Source organism: Alligator sinensis, unplaced genomic scaffold (genome assembly GCF_000455745.1).
Source record: "Alligator sinensis unplaced genomic scaffold, ASM45574v1 scaffold77_2, whole genome shotgun sequence".
Lineage (NCBI taxonomy): Eukaryota > Metazoa > Chordata > Crocodylia > Alligatoridae > Alligator > Alligator sinensis.
Window position 1 is genome coordinate 1,890,460 of NW_005842016.1, and position 22,783 is coordinate 1,913,242.

The 22,783-nt window shown below is 42.4% G+C and overlaps 1 protein-coding gene across 1 annotated transcript in view; it reads right to left on the bottom strand.

The window, feature by feature from the left end:
- Positions 1 to 22,783, bottom strand: part of SHISA6 (shisa family member 6) — a gene marked incomplete at its 5' end in the record, with an annotated part of 515,296 nt that overhangs the window by 355,557 nt on the left and 136,956 nt on the right. The window contains one exon of the mRNA XM_025202175.1: positions 17,701 to 17,796. Coding sequence (XP_025057960.1) covers positions 17,701 to 17,796 — 96 coding nt within the window. The remainder of the gene's footprint in view (positions 1 to 17,700; positions 17,797 to 22,783) is intronic.

The window sequence follows — 22,783 nt, forward strand, 5'->3', positions numbered from 1 at the left end:
TGATGTTTTGCCCTGATGTATTTATAAGACAAAAATCAAGCACCTTGTCATCTTTAATTTTGCTAGGCTAAATAAATCAAATCATTTGACTTTCTTCTGATAAGATAGGCTGACAGGCTCCCTAGCATGTTAAGAGCCCTTCTCTAAATCTTTTTGAATTGATCTAATGTGAATGTGGATGACAAGGAAGAATCACAGAGCAATGCTCATACCTTATGTTCATTTTTTTTTTTAAGAAGGCAAGACAATAGATTAAATGTCCTTAAATCCCTATTAGGCTCAGAGGCACCATTATCTCGCATAGTGTCTCTGACTTTTAAGAACACAAGAACTTAAAAAGTGCCATACTGGACCAGATCAATGGGCCATGTAGCTCAGCCTTCTGTGTCGACAGGGGTAGAAATGGATGCTATAAAGGGGGGCAGTGAACTGGACAATTAGAGAGTGATCTATGCCCTATTCATTATCTTCCCTGCCTGACATCCGCCATTATTGGTTTAGAGATGCCAGAAAAAAATCTCCAACCATTCTGTTCTATAGCCATTAATATATCTAGCACCTATTAATTTATCCAGTCCCTTTTTTAACCTGGCCATGCTATCTGCTTCCACTACCTTCTGTGGCAATTTAACTACAAGTTAGCTACAGAGTAAAGACATGTTTTCTCTTGTTAGTTTTAAACCTGTCACCTACTAATTTAAGCAGGTGCCCCTTAGTTCTAATATTCTGAGGTTTAGTGAACAGCAGATCCGTGTTCATTTGGACCACATGTTTCATGACACTTATCATAGCCCATCCTTCCACCTTCTCCTTTCTATTGAAGAGTCATAGCCTTTTAGTCCCTTCTGTTATGGCAACTGCTCTACGCCTCTGATCATTTTGGTTACCCTTCTCTATACCTTTTCTAACACACCTACATATTTTTTGAGATGTGGGGACCAGAACTGCACGCAGTATTCAAGATGTGGGTGCACCATGAAATTGTATAGGAGCATGATCTCTGTTTTGTTTTTAGTTCCCTTCTAAATAATGCCTGACATTTTATTGGCATTTTTGGTCACTGCTGGGTACTGTGCTGATGTTTTTAGAGAATTATCTGTGATGACTCCAAAGGTCATGTCTACATGTGCATTAATGCACCATAATTATGGTACGTTAATTTTAGTACCTGTAAAAACAACTACTAATCTAATGTGCCATAATTGGCACTATTGAGCAGTAGCACTGGCTCACATCTTTTATGTGACACTAATGCTTAGTAAATTAAGTCCACTGTGCATTAACACCACTTTCACTGTGATGCACTAAAGCGCAGTAGAATTAATCTATTGTGGCTTTAACAGCTTGTGTAGACACAGCCAAGGTTTCTTTCCTTAGTAGTAACAATTAGTTCAGAACCCAGCACTGTGTATGTAGAGTTGAGATAATTTTCCCTAGGTGTATTATCTTGCACTTGACAACAATGAAGTTCACCTGCCTTTTTTGTCCACTTACTTACTGGGCATGTCTACATGAGATGCTAGCTGCACAGTACCTTAATAATACTGCGCAGCAATGCATCACAGCACAGAGAGTGCTAATATGCTACTGTACAGTATTATTAGGTTACTATGCAGTAGCATTACTAAAGAGGCACTCACTGGCACTATTACACAGTAACTCTGGTTACTGTGCATTTATTTAGTACTTGCTTATACAAGTACTAAATTAAATGCGCAGTAACCGCTGCACATTAATTAACATGTAGATATGCCCACTTTCTGCAGCTCTATTTTATCTATTTTGGACATAACTATCCTGAATAATTTGGGATCATTTGCAAACTTTCAGATTTGACTTGTCACCTCCATTTCTGGGTTATTGATGAAAATATTGAACAAAATGGGACTCAGCACACATCCCTACAGGGCCCTACTGTTGACCTCCCTCTATCCTGAAAAATGACCTTTTAACCCTAACCTTTGGTTCCTCTTTTTACCAGTTCTCAGTCCACAAAAGAACCTTCACTCCCAATCCTGTGGCAAGGCAGGTTTTTTTATTTTTTAAGTCTTTGGTAAGGGACCTTGTCAAATGACTTTTGAGAGTCCAAATGTATTATGTGAACTAGATCCTTCTCGTCCATGTGTTAGTTAACACCCTCAAAGAACTCCAGAAAATTTGAGAGGCAGGGATTCCCTTTACAAAAACCATGTTTGCTCTTCCCCAGTAGATCACATCTGTCCATGTGACTGCTGATTGTATTCTTTATTATAGATTCTACCAACTTGCCACTGATGGAAGTGAGACTCGCTGATCTGTAGTTTCCAGGATCACCTCTGGAGCCTTTTCTGAAGATGGATGTTATGTTAGCAACCCATCAGTCTTCTGGCACAGAGGCTATTTCTAATGATAGGTTACATACTACTGCCAGCAGTCCTGCAGTTTCACGATTGAGTTCTTTTACAACTTTTGGGTGAATGCCATCCAGTCCTGGTGACTTAGTATCTAAAGAATTTGCTTTAAAACTTCCTCTGTTTTTCACTTCAGTATGGTACAATTCTTCAGATCCATCTACTAAAAAGGATTGATATGGTGTGGGAATTACCTCAGTGCTTTCTGCAGTAAACAGCAATGCAAATAATTTGTTTAGCTTCTCTGCTATGATCTTATCATCCCTGACTGCATCTTTTACACTTTCCCCATTCTGTGCTAAAAGATCCTGGCTTCTTTAATTTCAGCCAGTAGCCCATATATTCATCCCAATGTCAGAGGATGTATTTGATGTATTTGTATACATTTTTTTAGTTGGTCTAATAAAAGGTATCATCTCTGAACCAAGAGTTTTACAGTTTTGCATTCCCAGTGGCAACGGCACTAATATTGAAAGGCTTCTGTCCCAATAGAATTTCATGTCTGGTCCTTGCAGGCCTTGTAAGCTGAGTTACACATAGTTTTTATATATTTTATTCTTCTCTTTTTCAAAATGAAATATAAAGGAGTGATTATCTATTCCTGCTTAACTCTGTGTGTGGACACTTTGAATCCAGTATGAAATGGTTTAAACTAAACAAGAACAAGGGACCCTCAAAAAAGAACAAGGGACCCTCATTCCAGAACCAAAGTGTTCACATATGGAATTAAGCAAGAATAGCCAATCAGAAATAAGTGCTCACCTCACACTGACATGGGAGATTAGTTCTTCATTGCATGTTTCAGAAAAAAAAAAGCATTGAATTTAAATCTTGCCCAGTACTGCTGTTGCACACAAACAAGATGAATAAGTGCTTGATGGCATTATGCATTTGGATGGGCAGCATCTCTTGAGAAACATGCAGTGCCTCTCCCTGTCAGTAATGCAAACAGGTAGAAAGGGCCTGATTCCCATTCTAGACTCTGGAAGACAACTCATGGCCCAGTTTTTATTGGTGAGGAGCTCTGAAAACTCTACAGCAGTTTCTGACATCATGTTATGTTTCTGCTGGTACATCTACATCATTAACCCTAAAGATACTGCCATCACTGAAGCCCCAAATTTGTTCATAGTGGGCATGTCTACACATGAAATTAGTGTGACTCAATTCACTCCAGCATAGTTTGTGCTGCAGTGTATTGCTCCAGGAGCAGTGTTTATACATGCACTCAGGACCACAGCACATTGAGCCAAAACACTGCAGCCCCAGCTGGTAGGGGTCATCCTTCCTGCCTGAAGCTGCTCTGCCCTACCTCAATATGCTGTGGAGGGGCTGGCTGGGGCACAAGCATGCTACAGTGTGGGACTAGCAAGCATCCTCGTGTCCCAGCCAGTTCCATCAACATCTACATGTGCGTTGTTGTGCAGTAAACTCTGCCATGGGATAGTACTTGTGTCAGGCATTACTAACCTATGGCAGAGTTAATTAGTTTACTCTGGCCTAATAGCTCCACAAGTGTAGATGGGGACACTTTACTGCAGAGCTAATTAGTAAACTTAAAATAAAGCACAAGCTTCTTTTGTAGATGACAGAAACAGGTCATAGCTGATGGCACAAGAATTTACCAAAATATTTCTATAAAATATATGAATAAAATTGTAGTGAAACAATTTTAAGGTTCCATTTCCAAAGACAGGCCCTTTAACTATTTCACAGAAACACCCTCATATAAAGACTAGATCTGTTCAGAAATATGACAATCTAAAATGAGGCTTTCATATTTAAGAGATCCATTCTGTGTGTATTCACAGTCCTAACAGGTGTATTTACTGACTAATATTTTTAAAGCCTTTTACGCGCCTTTTTACTAATCTGCTAATCCATCCCATCTCTGAGGCAGGAAGCTGGGATCTATTCTATTTTGTGCACTGTCAGCAGAATTTGAACTATATTTCCAATTGTGAAACATTTCTTAGTATATGAGTTACAGTAGCATCCGGAGTCTTCACTCAGAATATGGGATCTTATTAGATGCATAAGGCAGAGCTCTAGAAGTAGCTTGATTTTAGGATCTCAGGTTCAGTTTTCAAGGTTGGCCTTCAAAAATAAACACCTTTCTACATGTAAATTAAATACATTTGTTCTAGAGTCATGATGAACAGAACCTTATGACTTTGTTTTACAGTTACTGAGCAGAACAGGAAAACATTGTAAGAAAGCAAATCCTCTTGAATGCTCCGCCAAGACAGAAAGGTAAATGAGTTGTAGAGGTTCACTACCTATTGAATGCACAAGTGCATTTTCAGCATAGGCTCCAATACAATGACCACTAAAGTTAATGAAAAGATTCCAATCATTTAAGTGGTTTCAGGGCCATGCCCATAATCAGAGTCCCAGCTGTGCTCCAGAACCTGACTGCCTACATAATTTTATCATTATGAAATTCTAACTAACTCTGAGCCTTTCTATTCATACATTTTATTGCATCATGTCTAAGTGAGAGTGTCTCCATTGTTTGCCTCCAGCCAAAACATTCCTTTCTTTTCTATGGCCATTAATACTGACAGTAAGTCTGTACAAAGCAATGCTTCTTACTTTGTGCCTGGAAAGCACAGCTTCACCTGATCTCCCACAGCACAGAATCCCAGAGTCCAGAAGAGTCTTGCCTCTAAGAATAGCTTCTAGCAGCTCTACCTTCTAACAATAACTACAGCATCTCTGAAAATACCTTAGGAAAATGAGGCCCTAATCCACGTAGGAGTTTAGAGACAAGCACCAAAGTTTGGGTTTAGAAGGGCAGAAGGACCATGTGCACGCTGAGACAATGGCAAGAGGTACTTTCAGCCATATGTTTTTCTCAGTAAAAGATATCAGGGCTGATTCATGTAGAACCAACGGACGCTCTATGCATCCTTCACATTTACTCCCATGTAGTGACAATAGTGAGAATGTCACCATGACTCATTTAACTTCAGACAGGAAGAAGTGAGTCCTCTTAACTAGCTGGAAACAGGAAAAGTACTTCTGGCTTTGACTCCTATATGAGGGTTAGGAACAGCCACCAATGGACCTTGACAATAGGAAGGCAGGCACCCTCAGTAGAGGATACCCTGCTTTTTCACGAATCAAGCAGCTATGGGAGTGGTTTGGTATGAAGGAATGGCCTTTAACATTCATTTTATTTGGCACAAGTTTAGTCATCCTCATTTAAAACACAAATAATCATGTATTACTATTAAAATACCACAAAGGACAAAAGCCATGGTGCAGCTCTCACTGTCCATCCATGCTGACAGATCCAGGAAACATGCTCCACTACACAGCACCCTGCAGTTATATTCATGATGAGTCCCGATTTCTGATCATTAACCTACCAAGCTCCTCTGGCAGTTGTCCACATCAGAGCATTGGAGAAAGATACATATATTATCTTTCAGCACCTCTGCAGAAGTAATGCAACTGCTCACTTCTAGTGAAAGCCGGAATCAAACTTAAAAATTTGCCTGGAACAGTTGGGACACTAATATACAACTGGTCAAACTTTACCTTGCCCAAAGCTCAGTGTTTTGTTGGTATCACCTCAGGAATATGCTCTTACTTACTGGTGACCTCAAACTATCATTCCCTGTTGGCTCAGAACAGTACCAACGGACCTCCTTGGTGGACTAGAAAGGTGACTACTTTGTAGGGAGATTTTGACAGAAGGTCAGGTTGGGGGAGAATCAGATTGTTTCTGTTCATTCCCTGGCTCTTTCTCTGCCTTGCTTTTCCTCAGTTTCCCTCCCCATAGCCTGTCCAACAAAGTGAGCTCAGCTTGTGCATCAGGACAAGGGAGAGAAGAAGGAGCTACATATGGGAGTATGCTAGAGGAAGGTTGCAGAGTAGAGTCAGCAAATGTCTCTCTAATTCCCATTTGCAGCCCGCATAGGAGGGCTGTCTTCAGAAAGCCTGCTGGCCCTAGGATGTTCTAGGGCGTCAAGGAGTGGTCAAGTCCACCTGAACTCAGCAGGACAGTCTAAGAGATAAGCCCTTTTTTCACAAGTGCAACCAGCCACACTGAACTACGGTCAGTGAGTTCCCTATAAAGTCTAGCCCAGTGATTCTTAGCCAGAGTACCACAGCATCATGGGGTGCCCTGAGATCCTTTTAAGAATGTAGTGGAATGCTGTGCAACGTTAGCCTTGGCAAATGTGCAAGTACTTACACATGGCATACAAGATAATAAAGAGATTTCAAACAGCAATCCATAGTATCAAAAACATTCTCACCAGTTGGAGTCTGAGTTCTTTGTGATAGAAAAATTACTCTATTATTTTTCTGTTGTTAAAAAAAATAAGTGAAAGCTAACAGCTGGCACTGTCCAAGTAGTGCATTGAGTCTAATGAGGGGTGCCATCAGTCTAAAAAGGTTGAGAACTGATGATGCAGCTTTATAGTAATTGTTATAAACTGTCCCCTTCTCAAGCGGAACACATACTGCAGTAATACCCCTTAACTCCCCCATAGTGATTCCTGTTTAAAGAATCCCACTTTATCCAACAGCCTTAAAAAGGTGTCTAATTAAAGAGGGAATATTAATATATTATACACACAGACAGTCCACCAATCAGCTTCAGATTCTAAATTCAAACACTGCATCAGTTTTAGAAGGCAGAAAAAGACTGAGCTCTGTTCCCTTTAACAGTTTCAGAACCAAGATTTATGACTGATGCAAAATCTCTAATGCTTGTGTATTCACACCAGAGAATAGCCCTTTTATACCTGGGAATAATGTCCATCAATGCCTTTCTGGTTTGCCAGAAGTGAGCTTATTGTTGTTAGTTCATGAGAGGATTCCAGCCTCAGCTATGCCAAGATGAGTATATTATCTTCCTTTGACTTGTGGGCAGTATAACACTCACCAGCTGTGGCTGTCAACAGCTCAGATTCCATTAGATCATGCACAGCTGAATAGGAGCTAGATTACAAGAATGGAGTTCTAGGACTAGTACTATCATGTGAGTCCCGTCCTTGCAGCAGGGTTGGGATCCAGGCACAAAAAACCCTGAGTAGACAGGGTCTGTAGTATATAGAATCCCTTGGGAACCATTGGGCTAGGAGAACGTGGGAAAATACACTATCTCTTGAGGCATATATGAACAGTTTGTAGTGGCAGATGAATAAGCTGGAGAGCGAAAGGATCTGGAACAAGACAAGGTGTGGGGGCAAAAGGAGGAAGTAGAGGAAGAAAGAGGGAATCCCTTGCTGAGAAAGTATTATTAAAGTTCTATAGGAAACATCTTCAAAGTCAGCCTATGAATAAAAATTCAACTAGCAAGCCACAAAAACAACCAAACAACTGCAGCTAAGGATGTTGAAGAGAGATGGAGTGAGAAGATTCAGTCTATAGGTTCTGCACTAGTCTGGCACAACCAAGCAGACCAACTTAGAGGCCAAAAGTAGTAGAAAATGAGTGAGTAAGCAAATCAATGCAAACTGCTAAGATCCTTCACTAGCCACACTAGGATTAATAATGCCCTTCCCCTTCCCAGTGGGGAGACCTGCCACCAGCAGCAAACTTGTGAGGAAATGACTTCCAGGGTCACAGAATGTCCAGTGTCAAGATATTCCTTCCTCCTAACTTCTTTCCTTGCAATACATTAGTCCTGTAAATGTTCAACAAGAAATCAGGCCCTCAGACCCTGTGCAGGGAAACAGGAATCCTCTATAACACAGGCTCATGAAATTTTAGGTGGAGTACTACTAAGTCTGGATGGCATATGAATCTGGTTAATTTAAACCAGAATTTTGAGGCTGAAGTAGACCTTTATGAGCTATCAAACTGGGAAAGTGTGGAGACTGTATTATAATATGTTACTATCTGGAGGTCTCAAAGGGACAGGTCAGGGTCTGTATCCACACAGAGAATAATGGAGGAAGGGCTTAACACACTCACAGTCAAATAATCAAAAAAATTTGGTGGGGAGAAAGGCACAAGGAGAATGTGTTCAGCATCATGCCCCATGTGCTAATTTGGAAGCAAACTGTGAGCCAGTTCTGAATGAATAATCTGAATGTCCGTTAATCTCCATCTCAAACTTCCTCATATTCCTGATTTGCCAGATGACTCCTCTTTTCAGGTGTTTGTATCAGTGAAGTTTAGATTCTATGAATGCTGGTGGAAAATGAAAGTCAGGCCTGTAGAAGACTATATTACTCCCAAAACACAATTTGTTTTGGAAAGATGTGGAAGTAGTTTATAAAATTGACCTAAAACAGATTTTTAACAGTGTTTTTCAAACACAAAGTAAGCCAACAAACAAATAAGAAACAACAGAGACCAACCTCAATCTTTTATTTGACTAATAATAACAACAACACTAATAATAATAGGTTTACTTTATAGCTATTAAACCACCTTTTATTTTTAAAGCTCTATTTAAAAAAATGAAACTTTCTGGCTTTTCTGTTTTCCCATTTGTGAGGAGGATGGGTTTTGCATTCTGGTCATCAAATTCAGCTCAGAATTTTGAATAGTTTCACGTGATGGAGTGTATCAACCTGACACTAGCTGAGAAAGAATTAATAGGAGCTTGATAGTATGGACAAACATGACTTTTAAAGACTTTAAAAAGGGGGAGGAAGGAGCTGCCATTAGAGACAGCATCAGCTATGATGATAAATCTGTTAGATAAATCAGTGTAAGTCTTTTACCCTACAAAGGTACAGGCCCATTGACTCACTTTAAATACCTGTTAAAATATGAGAGAGAAAACACACTAATGCTCCCTTCCCTGTGACGGCCTGACTTGTACTGAGGGAGGTACCAGGCTGCATACTTCACACTTTGGTTCCTCTGAAATGGCATCTTTCTGTGAAGTTACTATTTGGGTCAAGAACAAAACCAAATACATGACCCCCTGTTTCCATCTGAAGTTGGTAGAACTGCTAAATACTTTATGGAGCTTCATAGACAGAGCTAGAATTTTAAAGAGGAGGCGTGGCAAATGCTACTTGTGCTACAGCTTGACAATGGGGGGAAGGGGGGGAAGTACTGCTGGCACCCCCAAGCCAGTACAGGACAGCAGAGCAGAGCCCAGTACCCCATGTAATCACTCCCCACAGCCCCTAGCTAGAGCAGGGTAGAAACAGCCCTGGGGCTTGTTATGTCTCCAGGCCAGCTGGAGACAGCATCTGCCTGCTCCTGCTCCAAAAGCCTACAGGGAGCAGGTGTGCAGGGTGGCAGGCTCTGCAGGAGATAGCAGTGATGTACTGGATGGGTTCCTGCTCCCTGCCTGACCCCATCTAGGTTTTTCCCACAAACCTTGGAGACTCCAGATGAAATAAGGGGTTGCATGGGGTGCTGGACTCCACTAGGACTGCATCAGTACCACCCTGCTACACAGCAGGAGGGGGAGATGTGACCCCTTCACCACACCCCTCTAGATCTGCCCATGTAAAGATTCTAATGTCACTTTAGCTGGTTAACTCACTTCCTCTTAGTTAGTGTTCTCCATTCTTGGTTTTTACTGATTTTCACTGATAAATTCTTTAATGATTTACACCCGTTTTTCAGTTCAAATCTCTGTTAACTCGCGTGAGCGGGGAATGTACCATTCCCCACTTGTGCTGGTTAACAGGGATTGGAACTGAAAAACTGGTGGTGCCAACAAGATAAAAGTGCCACAGTACCAGTTACCTGAGGCACAGGTTTCCGGCTGGATGCAGAAGGGAGGGTGGTGGTGGCTGTGGCTGCATGCAGAGCCGGGGGTGAGGGGTGGTGGTGGCTGCACAGGGGCTGGAGGAGGGTGGCTGAAGCCACTGCCTGGGGTAAAGGACTCCTGGCTCTGACCCTGGGGCAGGCAGGTCCAACCTGCACCCTGGAGGCTCTGGCTCTGGCCTTGCCCTGGACGCTGGGAGCTGTGAGCCCTGCTGCGGGAGGGCCGGGGGGGACAGGCAGTAGAGCCCAGCCCCACTCCCTGTGGTGGGCACTGCACCCGGCCGATCAGCATGGGCCCACAGGGCTGGAATCACTGTCTGGGGGCGTTGGGCTCCCAGCTCTCGCCCCAGGAGGGGCAGGATGGGCCATAGGCATAACTCCCGGGGCAGGCGGGTCCCACCTGCACCCTGGTGGCTCCAGCTGCAGTCTTGCCCTGGGCACTGAGAGCTGCAAGCCCCACTTATCGGTGGGGGGCAGGCAAGAGAGCCCAGCCCCACACTCAGAAGCAGGGGGCTGCACCTGGGGGCTCAGCATGGGCCCACAGGGCTGGATCCACTGCCCTGGGCCATGGGGCTCCTAGCTCTGAGCCTGTGTGGGGGTGGGGGTGGGAGTTGCCAGGGCTGGGCTTGGGGTTGGGTTCTCCCCCCCCGGGTGCTGCTGCCCAACTGACTGCCAGGAAGAGCCAGGTGTTGCTGCTGGCCCCAGCCTGCAGTGGCAGCAGGCTGCAGTGGGAGCAGGTTGCCACCCACCTGAAGCACTGGCAAGAGCCTGGGCCGGCAGTGGCAGCAGGCTTTTCCCGGTGCTTTGGGTGGACAGCAGTCTGCTCTCACCCCATGCACAGTTCTGAGGGCACACGCCCCCCGGGAAGAGCCCAGCACAGCCCCTCAGCCCGCAGCCCTCCCAGGGGGCATGTAGCAACAAAAGCTATGCCCCCTGCCCCGCACCCACTGACCGCACCCCCCACTTTGCTTTGCTGATGCATCCCTGGGAGCGGCCAACAGGCTGCACTGCGCCCCTCCCCCTGCCCCTTCCCTAGTCCTAGTCTCCCTCCCTCACCACCAATTTTTCCCCGATTTAAACCAGTTTTTCCTTTTTCTCCTTTTACCCCAATTTCATCCTGGTTTTTTTGTTTTGAAGAGAAACCTCTAAAAATTCCCAGATTTTTTTTTTTTTAAATAAAAACCAAGAATGCGGAGCGCTACTTTCAGTCGAGGAAGAAATGATGAGCCAGTTTGCTCATAAGTTTCCTTTCCCACGCCTTCCACTCCTCCTTGAAATCCCTGTTGCATGTTCCCTTTTCCTTCCCCATCCTATGTGTGAATCTGGTCTCTGTTTTGTTATTGTATGTGCACATTTACCTATTGCTCCTAATTACAATGATTAGATAAAGCTTCTGACTTTAAAAAACAACTGTTGTTTGTTTATTAAAGTCAGAAGCTTCTCAGTTCTGAACCAGAAACACCATCGCTATCTCTGCTGAAGTGAGAAGCATCAGCCTAGAAAGCTAATGTTTTTTCTTAAAAGGTTTCTAGATGGTGTCTAGTTGGGAAATACCTCTCCCCACAGCTTTTACTGAAGGAAGATGTCTGGAGATACCTGAACCCATCTTGTCTTGCTGTTCAAAACACCCGACAGAAGGTAACTCTACAGAGAAAAAAAATTCCTCCCATTTATCCTTTCTCCTGCAGTACCTACAGCAATCTGCTAGCAGGCTGCACTGATGCTTCCAGGAGCCTCATGGTGTCAGCACCAGCTTCTGACCTGTGACTATGTCTGGGTGCACCTGCATGTGCATTAATGAACTTTTACTAATATGCATTAAATTTAGCACCTCCTATATGAGGTACTCAATCAATGTACATTAGGCTGTGCTAATGTGCAGAAGTGCAAGTGCACATTTTTTTAGTGATGCTTAATGCTCAGTAGCCTATTCTACTGCGCATTAGTATATTGGCACCGTTTTTTACATGCCACTTTAATGTGCAGTAAAATAGGCTACTGCACATGAAAATGCATGTGTAGACACACCCTCTGAGACAGATGTTATCCTCCCACTGAGCCATTCAGGACTATAAAAAATAAACTGTCCAGACATTGCTTCATCAAAGTCAGTTAAATAATTCAATGTGGATTGAAATGCCTTATTACATAAATGGAATCTTTCTACAAAGTTGTGAAACTGTTTCCACATTTCAATTACCCTATTGTCAAATTAATACAAGAATGTGCAACAGTGGTCAGGTCTATATGTGCTGCTATGGTGCTGTTTTTACTGCGCTGTCATTTAGTACTTCCTTTTGGAAGTACTAAAAGACAGCGCAGTAACTGCCTGTACTGTGCCGTTACTGTGTACACAGTTATTTTTAGGCACTATGTCACCATAGCAATGCACTATAATGAAGGAGCGCGTCACTACGGCAATGCCACTGTGGCATCATAGTTTTTGCCCACGGATGCTACGTCATTGTAGTATGTTGCTACGGTGATGTAGTGATCTTTAGTATATACACTAGAAGACACCATCAAAGCGATTACTTATTGTCTGAAGTGAAAAGAAAAGGATTCTTTGGGATGCAGCAAGCTGTAGTTTGACATCCCTTCATTGATTTGATTTAACAAGTGTTTAATGAGGACAGGGACCTGACATACCTAAACCCTAATTTTTGCATAACTTCTTCACAGTGCATTATGGCTGTTGTCATGGGGAAAAAAGACCTTATAGCTCTCCTCAGTTTAAATAGCAAGCAAATGGGGTTTTCTCCCTGTTTAATCATTGCAAGGCTTTCTGCACACATGGATCATTGATAAAATGCTGTAAGGAAGGAGGGAGGGTCATTTTCACCCAATGCTTATCTGGTTATTTTGTATCCATGTTGGGCCAGGACCCCTTCTGCAAAATCTCAGCCCAGAAGCACATTGCAGCAAATGGATCTAACAATGGTATTGCTTTGTTTCAGATGCAGATACAAAACTGAGAATTGGTCAGCATTTAGTTAGGAAATTATAAGGTAAAAGACTCTAGCAGATGATGATACTGCTGGGCTTCCTCAAGAGCTGAGTGACTACACTTATCCACTGATTGCCATCAGTCTGGGAGCTGCTGTTCTACTGCTTTCTCCCCCCTTTCACACATAATCTTGTCTCCATCTTCTGCAGCTGCCTTTCCTACCCAGTCTTGTCCCTCCAATTTCCTACATTTCTACCCAGGTCCCTTCTAGTTTGATCCCTTTCAATTTCTTCTCTTGCTTCCATCCCATTTGAAAAAAAATGGGTGACTCAATGGGTTTCTAGTGATCTCAAACATATTGTGCTCACTTTAAAAATGAAAGATGTTTTCCTAGCAGGGTTACACATTAATTTTGGGCTTCAAGAATCAATCTGGGTGCATCTACATGAGCAATTAAAATGAAGAAATGAACTCCAGTGCAGTTTGTGTTGGAGTCAACTGCTCCTGGACACAGTTTGTACATGCATCTAGGACTGCAGTAGTTTGAACTGGGTGGAGCAGCCCCGGGCTAGTAGCAGGCTCGGGGGGAGGGGCATCAGCCCCAGGCTCTGGGTGGTGTTGTTGGGTGGCAGAGGGGCTGGCTGGGGCATGGCAGTGCTAAAGTGAAGACCTCTGCAGCAAGCAGCACTAGCACTTTAGCACCTGTGTCCTAGCACCTAGCAAACAAAGTCCTGTCACCGTTTACATGTGCATTTCAATGGAGTAAGTAAGTGCACCCTATGATAGTACTGTCCCCAGCAGTACTATCTTATGGCACAGTAAATTTACTGCACCCTAATACCAGCACACTTATAGACAATGCTGCTTTACTGCGGAGCTGATTAGTCAACTCTGCAGTAAAGCATACATGTAGATGCATTCCCTGGGCTCTTTATTTTACTTTGCTTTTCATTATCACTACTAATAATGGATTTGCAGGTCAAATTACACAATGAGCTGTAATCTACATAGCTCATTTAAAACTACAATGCACAGATGCCAAAGAGGACAAAAAGGTTACTTACTCAAAGGTAAAATTAGCTTGTAATTTCTCTTGCAGAATCTCTATTGCTGATAATAGCCAGGGATTTGGGAGAAGCCCAGATTGATGAAGAGCCTCAGCAGAGTTTGTGAGACTGACAAAAGTAACTTCTTTTTGGCTACAAACTGTGAAAACCTGATTTAGAGTAATTAAAAAACTAGTGAATATTGAAAACATCAAGGCTAAATTTGCCAGGCTATTCTTCAAGGCTTCCACTCATTAAGGTTACCACTCACACTTAGTCTACCCATATTTTTGTAGTTTCTACAGGAATCTTTAGTAAAAAGCAAAGGATTTGTGCAATTTGAAGAGAAACCAGAGTATATATACAGTAAGGCAAAGACCTACAGTGCTTGGCAAGCAGGGTGAATGGAATCTGCATGATGATATTCTTATGCAGGTACAATCAACATTCAAAGCTGAGACAGATAATTAAATCAAGCAGCTAACAGTGAAACACAACAGTTATTCACAGTGATTCTTTCTTTATTGCATTAGGTGGTAGCCTAACCCAGAAGCAATTACAGGAAAAATAAAACAGAGTACCCACCAAGGAGATGTTTGAACATTTTGGATCTGTCTCTGGTTCTTTCTATCAGACTGAGAGTGAGTCCTATCCCGTGGTATGGAGAACACATAGTGATTTAATAGACTTAAATGTCAGGCAATGATGCATCACCCAGCAATATGTAATACAGAAATCATAAATCAAAGCCTCCCAGGAACTTGTGAATGTCAGACACTTGAATTCACCAATTTGGTATCCATGGTATCTTGGCATGTCTCACACTCCTGTCTCCTTCCTGAAACAGTTCAACTCTAAAATATTACTCTAAAATATTACTGCCATATCACAGGACACACGTGAAAAACAAAAACATTAAAATGTGTTTCCTGGTGCAAAGAAATATTAAGATGCACTCTCAGGGATTCTGTTCAGACTAAAGATGGAAGCTACTTTTGTTATATTACAGTTAATGAGGCAGGACAAAAGTATTTGTAAAGATCATCTACCTCACTTATACATTTATCATGAAGTCTGTATGTCTACAATGTGAAATAGTATGAAACATTTTCAGTTTTTTAAACATTTCTTGAGGCTGGGCTGTGTTCTCTTGCCTTATCTTTAAGTGCAATTTATTATGACATTTAGAGCCTACTGACTGTTTTCAAGTAAGAATTTAGCAGATAGGATTTTTTTAACTACCTAAATGACCTAGGATTCCTACTCTGCTGAAATAACTCCTACATTACTTAGAAGCTTCTTAAACCCCTACCTACCCTTCACATCCAAACCGCTGCTTTCACAACACATATAGAAACTGCAGTTGCAATTGGGCATTGTTGCAGAAGGAGACGTATCTTCACACTTATTGATTTATACATGCAAATATAGTAGTCTGCATGCACAATATGTACATACTTTTAAAACCACACTACTTGTGTATAAGCTGGGAAGTTTGCTCTCAAAATTTAACTGCACTGAGATATTGGTTACATTTAATGGAAACTTGCAGGCATTTTAAAATTAATTGCAAAGGCCAGCTAGTCCACTAGAGAATGCTGTGGTGGTTGACTTTATACACATCCAAGGCAGACACTTTTCCCCAAGTAACAAAGAAATTTCTCATCTTTGAAAAGCACCTTCGTACCATGGTGACTATCTTAATAGTTCATACAAAGATTGCCTATTCTTCCATCCTCCCACTGACAAGGATGCATTGTGTGAAACTCCCAGTAAAGCCACCAAGAAATGTGTATAATCAGCAGCTCATCTATGGAAGAATAGACCCCCGAGCCTCTTCAGTTAAAGAAGAAAGGTAGATTTTATTTCACACAGAAGTAACTTAAAAAAAAAAAAAGCACATTAAGTTAAAGATGAACTGAAGTCTGAGACAAAGGAGCATGTTGCAAGGCCTTGCCCAGCAGTAAACCTCCTGAGCTTTAGGAAGGCTACTATACCAGTCCATAGTCCACATCCCCCACTAAGTACAATCTTCATATTAATCATCTCACCCTAAATACATTTTAAAACATGCTCTTTGTGAACCTACGGCTTGATAAGATATAAAATCACTGCAAATCTCCCTTTCTCAGGGAATGCCTCGTGTACCACCATCCATGAGTTCTTCCTTGTACCATTTAGTCCCCAGCCTGTTGGTAGGTTAAGTGGTGTCTCCCTCTGCTTTCTTCTGGCTGGAATCTCTACCCAGGCTGGAATTGAATGTATTGCATTACAAGTCCCACAGGTGCTGCCTCAGCCTCAGTAAACTTTATTTAAACACACACAGACATACATGGACAATATACATATATTTGTTTCTTCTCTGACAGTTCTACAGGACTGACACTGCTTTGAATGATGTTTGTGGAGAATTTTTAAAAGTGCAGGAAATGTATGAAAAATAAAGCTCTTTTAATAACTCACAAATGATGGTCATTCACAGAAACAACAACAGATGTGCATTCAATCAGGTGAGCACATGGACACATCTCCACATACAGTACATTGTGTCTATATAAGAGTCTCCACATACATTATATCTATATAAATGTACAATAGTCTCATACATAAGGAGAAAACAAAGTCAGATTAATATTGATATGGCACACACTTGCATTTTCAGCAGTATGACCAGCTCTCAATGAACTAATGTGACTTTGTTAGAATGGAATGTAAATAGAAAGGTGTTTCAAATAGACATTCTCACTGTATACTATAAAAACCCACCAAATATGCAACAATGATATAAAAGGAACATTTAACTTAGTCTTCTGGTGACAAATCACTAAGTGTCAGATCTTGTAATTTTGGGGTCACCATGATTTTGGAGTCCTGGGGTTATGTCTGCTAATCTAATATAGCTACAACTTTCTCTCAACATATATTGTATATACAGTACATATACACAGAACATACACAGTGAAGAATATGTGTACTGTTGTGTTTTCATGATTGTACAGTATTTCACAGATTATATGAACACATAAAACACATGTATTTAGACCCCAAAATTAATCATTTTATAAAATATTTGTAATACCAAAAAAACCCTCTCTCCATCCCCAAAATACCCCCCAAACCCAACAATAACAAAAAAACCCAATAAAAAGCAAAAAACCCAAAACAAAACGAAAAACCAACCCCCCAACCCTCCCCCCAAGAAAAAAAAAACAAACAACCTCCCCCCCACCCAAAATGTCAAACAAAAAAAAATCACTCTTGAAATGGTTCCATTTGCCCCTTTGGTGGCATTATAGACCCTTCTATTTCCATGATAAATATAGCAGCAAGATAGGCAGCTTGCATCCATACACCCAGAACAACACAAGCAATATAAACTGTCAGATTGCTAGTTAAAGTGGAGTCTGTTTTTTCTAAGTTTGCACTCTCCCACTCTGTCCCTCACTAGGGTTTAAAAGCTCTGCCAGTGGTACTATATTTTACTTGCAACAATGTTTTCTAGAATAAATCTACTAACTTTGGTTCAATATCATTATCTCATATTGCTTAGAACCCAGCTTCTGAGTCATAGTGTTTATTTAAAACCTTTTATTTTAGCAAAAAATGGTTTCCACTGTACCCTTCGTGTGTCCTCTTCCTAATGTGACAAATCCAGAGGAGATGAAATTATGGAGGTCTGGCCCTCCACTTCGATAAATATCCTTCCCATAGTGCCCTGCCAAAGAAAAAGACAACAAGCAAGACATTACTCAATATATCCATTACCTCCATTACTGCCAGTTGAATGAACATGAAGGCCCTATCACGTTGCATCTGTAAAAGACGAGTCGAGGATATAAGGGGCAGATTTCAGAGAGCAGGATTGTCTACTCACAATACCAAAGGAGTGACTTGCAAAGGAAATTCCTTTGGCGCTATCACTATGGCATGAAGTGAGCACACTGGAATAACATGCCATAGTAATACACATTTGCTTTGAAATCATAGCATACCTTTAATAGTTAGAAGGACCTGAACATTCCCAGTACCATGCATAGCATTTAAATTAGGACAAACTCAGTTGAGTTTTCACACACTACGTATAATTTTTCGTTGTTGCTGAATTTTATCTTCTATTTATTAAAAAAAAGGCAAAGATGAGATTTGGAGGCAATGGGAGGGAACTGAAGCAACCTGAGTACAGTAGTTTCATTTTCTGTCTACGTCTTCTTGATGTCTTAATGTACCAGTGGAGTCTACATAACTATCCTTTTGAATGTAGCAGGCTCACCTTTCAGAGCTTGGGTTGAGTCCCAGGTTTGAGATCCTCCTGTTTTGATTGGTGGAGCCCATCCACCAATCAAGAGGCAACAGGAGAAATAAAGTCACACCCCTTTCCTGAGGGGAGGGGGAGAAGAGCTCCCTCCAACCTGATTGAAGACTGCAAACTGTCAGGTCTGGAAGACTTCAGGGGTGGAGCCCTGGAGCGTATAAAAGGAGCTGCATGCCCATCATGAGGGAAGATGCAGCGAGAGACTCAAGAAGAGCAGAGCCAGAAAGCTGGGGAGCTCTCCCTCAGCGAGCAATAGGCCCACGGCTCCTGAATCTGCTACTGGAGGAGCAGCCTTGGGAGTGGTACAAGACCTCTCCGGCTGTTGACAGCACACAGGAATGGTGCGCAGAGACCCAATCCTGGGAGTGCTGTGGGACTGTTTGGGCCTATCACAGTGCACAGTTTGGTGCACAGAGCCCAGGCTTTGGGAGCTGCAAGCAGAGGCTTGAGCCTGCAACCCTGGCAGGGCCTTGGGGGCCACAGTGAGGTGGCTCAGGCCCCATCTCCCAGCAAGCAGCCAGGTCCCACGGTACGAAGAGCAGAGCACAAGCCCGAGCCTTGGGAGCCAGGGAGCAGCGGAGGCTGCTTGGGTTAGCCACCCGGCATGAGGACAGCTAGCGAGAGCCTGAAGGGCCCAGCCTGTACTAAGAGAGCCCTCAGTACTGAGCCAGGGCACAGGGTAGTGGTAGTGCTGCAGCGTGAGGCCCAGCACCCAGGAGCCAGCAGCAGTGATGCAGCAGCTGAGAGGAGCTGACAGAGCGGGGCACAGGGTAGAGAGGATCCCAGTGGTGCAGGAGAGGCCTGGAGAGGCGCTCCAGCAGAGGAGACTCCATCGAGCTGCATTGTGACCACCGCCACCTGAGGGAGCGTGAGTCATTGGGCCCTTGGGTCCCACAGGGGAAAGACATTTTCAGTGGGCAAACCCAGAGAAGGGGCTGGGTGAGCAGCCCCCCGCCTAGTCAGAGCCCTAAGGGGAGGGGCCCCTGGTGCTTCCTGGACACCCCCAAGGGATCCCATTAAAAGGAGGACTATCTCTTGCCATGGGTCAGGGACTATATTAAGTAATAGATGTTATTAAGATTGCTTATGTTTGCGCCTTATATTTTGTAATTGAAATGTTGTATTGTGATGTTGTAAATAGTGTTATTTAGGGTTAGACCTTGGTTATTGGTTAGTGTTCTCTGTGTAAATATATATATATATGATATTTAGTTTTATGTTTATGTGTATTATAACTTAATAAATTGTATATAGTTAAGAACTTTGGGCTTGGGATAACTCTATAGAGGAAAGCAGGATCTGTTTGAAATTCTGGCATCCCTCTCACAGCACCCCTTTCTGCCTACCCATATTATTCAATTGAGAATAGGGCACACCCTTGGGTGTACCCAGGTTACATGAATAATGGTGCTTGGAAATGCACAGGTTGTATTAAGGCACACAAGATATTCTCCTGGGCTGGGCTAGAACTCTATTGGGTGACACATGGATATAATTGATAAAAATAAAAAAGCAGCATGTAACCTAGTTTTCTGTGGGTTGGGCCCACATTTGACACATCACTCGGAGATTGCATTTTTTCTTATGCGATTGCCCGACTAGCATAACTTGTCATGCCAATAAAGTTTTATTGAACTACAGTAATAGCTGCATTATCAGGCACTTTACAAGCTGGAATGCTCTATTAACCGCATGCCGTCTTGTAAGGTAAAAGCAAAACCAGAAGTGCCCACCATGGCACTTCCGGGTTCACCAAGCCCCCACGGCCTGGGGCAAAGCAGCCTGTGCTGTCAAGCCCCCACAATAACAGTTCTTTTCCCCTTTCTCTTCTGCCCCCCTCCCTGTCCCTCGCAGCAGATGGGGTGGCGACACGGTGGGAGGTGCGGTGGCACACCAGACGCGGCAGGAGAAGTGGCCTTTCAGGTAACCGGCATACTTTGTTATCCAGCACCCCTGATTCCCCATGGCTGCTGGATAACAAAGCTTTTGCTGTATATGGAAACTGACATGCTCAAGGTTTGCATAGAAATGTATACTGGGCTCTCATTATGCAGTAGTTCCTATCCACTGACCTGGACACTATTACCTGCATTATAGGGTGTTGTTATAGGGTCCCCCCAGCATGTTATTGAATGTACAAGGGTAGCAATACCTTCATGGACCTCTGTGCTGATCCAAAAGATGCCACCTTTCTAACCTATGGAGCTGAGACTCCTAAAAACCCAATACTTGACTCAACTGGAACACAAGCAACTGATCATCTGGGGTTGTGCAGTTCATTGGCTGGAAACCCCAAGTTTTTAGTCCAGGAGTGTATTTCTGATCAATCCTGGTTGTGACTACATGAGACATTTATTGTGGAGTTGCCTAATTATCTCTGTAATAAATGCCTTGGTTTCTACACATGTAGCCTTATTATGCTGCAAGACACTAATAAACTCCGCAGCAGGGTAGTTCTTGCAGTTACAAGTACTAATCTGATGCAGAGTTTTTCATGCACAGCAATGCATGTGTAGATGCTGATGGGGCTGGCTGGGGCACAAAGGTTCTTCAGCGCGGGGTCTGACATCGGACCATCCTCGTTACCCAGTCAGCTGCTAGAGCCTCCACAGCTCATTGAATTGTGTCAGAGCAGCCCTGGGCTGGCAGGCTGACCACCCAGGACTCTGCCAGCTGGGGATGTTCTGACCCAGCTAAACATGCTATGGTCCCAGGCATACGTTGAAACATGGTGCCTGGAAGCAATAAATTATATGCATCAGAGTTTATTGCTGCATGCTCCCTGTGTGTTATATCCCATAGAAGGAGGCAAAGGAGGCCATGGAACAATGACAATTTTATAAGAATGTAAAATAGCATTATCCAAACTATGGTTAATGGCTATTTTAAGTGATCTGAGGATCACACAAGATCTCTCCCTCTTTTCAATTAAAAGTTTGATGATAAAGATTCATGTTGGACTGTGAGACATTTTAAGAGTTGACAGAAGTCTGATGGTCCTAAACATGGATAATCACTGATTTAAAGCAAAGAAAATATGGCTCCTCCTCCCCCAAAAAGAGCTTACTTTTCCAAGATCAAGTGTTCTCTGTCAACTTCTTGAAATACACACAGAAGTCAGTTCTGTAAGTTTAGTATTATTAGCTGTGATATATTTTCCTTACTTTTATGGTGAATGTAAAGCAATGGGAAACTTTTTTTAGCTTAGTATAAGAGGTAACCAACTGATCAAGGCTGAGAATCACTGTTTTAATTTGAAGAAGAATTATTTTGGGGAAGTTTTCCATGGAAGCTTCTGTGGGAAAGAATATAGTTTCTTGCATTTCCCTATTAGTTTGCTCTTCAGAGATTTTTGAACACTGACCCCTGAAAGAAGGGTGGTGTCAGCTCCATTTCTTTTTCAACAGTAGTTTCCTTTTATGTGATTTCTGTGCTGGACTGTGAAAAATATTACTTCCCCCTTCTCTTTCTCTACCTTTTTCTTTAAGTTGCTCCTTCATTCTTTCATTTAGGACAGTTAACTTAATACTACTATACTATCAATTTATGGGCTCTAGAGTCAAACTGTTATAATGCTTATTATTCTATCGGAGACACAGATAGGTAGCTATTTTGTCATATAAGCAGGAAAGAAATGTCAGTGTATGCCATTACATATAACTAAAGGGATGGCTATAGATTTTATACCCCCTTGGAGTAACTTTTTGAGTCAGGGGTCAAGCAATACCCACATATAAAAATCTAAAGATCAACAAGAATATTGAAAGGTTGACAACTGTTGGCTCCCCCTTTGGGTAATCAAAAAGACTTAGATTAAGAGGTTCTAATGGTGACAAAACACTAGAATTTGCACAGAAGTCACATTTCCCCATAAGAGGCATGTTTCATTGCAGTTCAAATAGCAGGATTTTATTTATTTTCAGAGATATATTATAGGATGTTAGGTCTATTTCATATAGTCCTTTTTTCTACTCATTGGTTGTCATTTCTCATGGTTTTCCAATATAAAATTACTGATCTATGAGCTTTCACTTTCATGAGTGCTGAGAGAGCAGCTAGTGGATCAGACATGACTACCATTATTCATCAGACATTTTTATAATTACTACCTGATTGGAGTATTTCAGAGAGAGAGGGGGAGAGAGAGAGAGAGAGAGAGCACACAGCCAGGTTCAGATTACAAACACAGGTCCTGACCGGGAGACCTGTACAGGGAACTGGAGGACTAAGGCTGGTTTGCAGGGTACATCTCCTGGAAATGGGATGGGAACTTAGGTGTAATATGTGTATTTGTGGGACTGACTGTTATCAGCCTTGCATGTATGTTGTGATACTTCATATTGACCTGTACTTGTTCTTCCTATTTGGCCATTTGGCCTGTGACCCAACT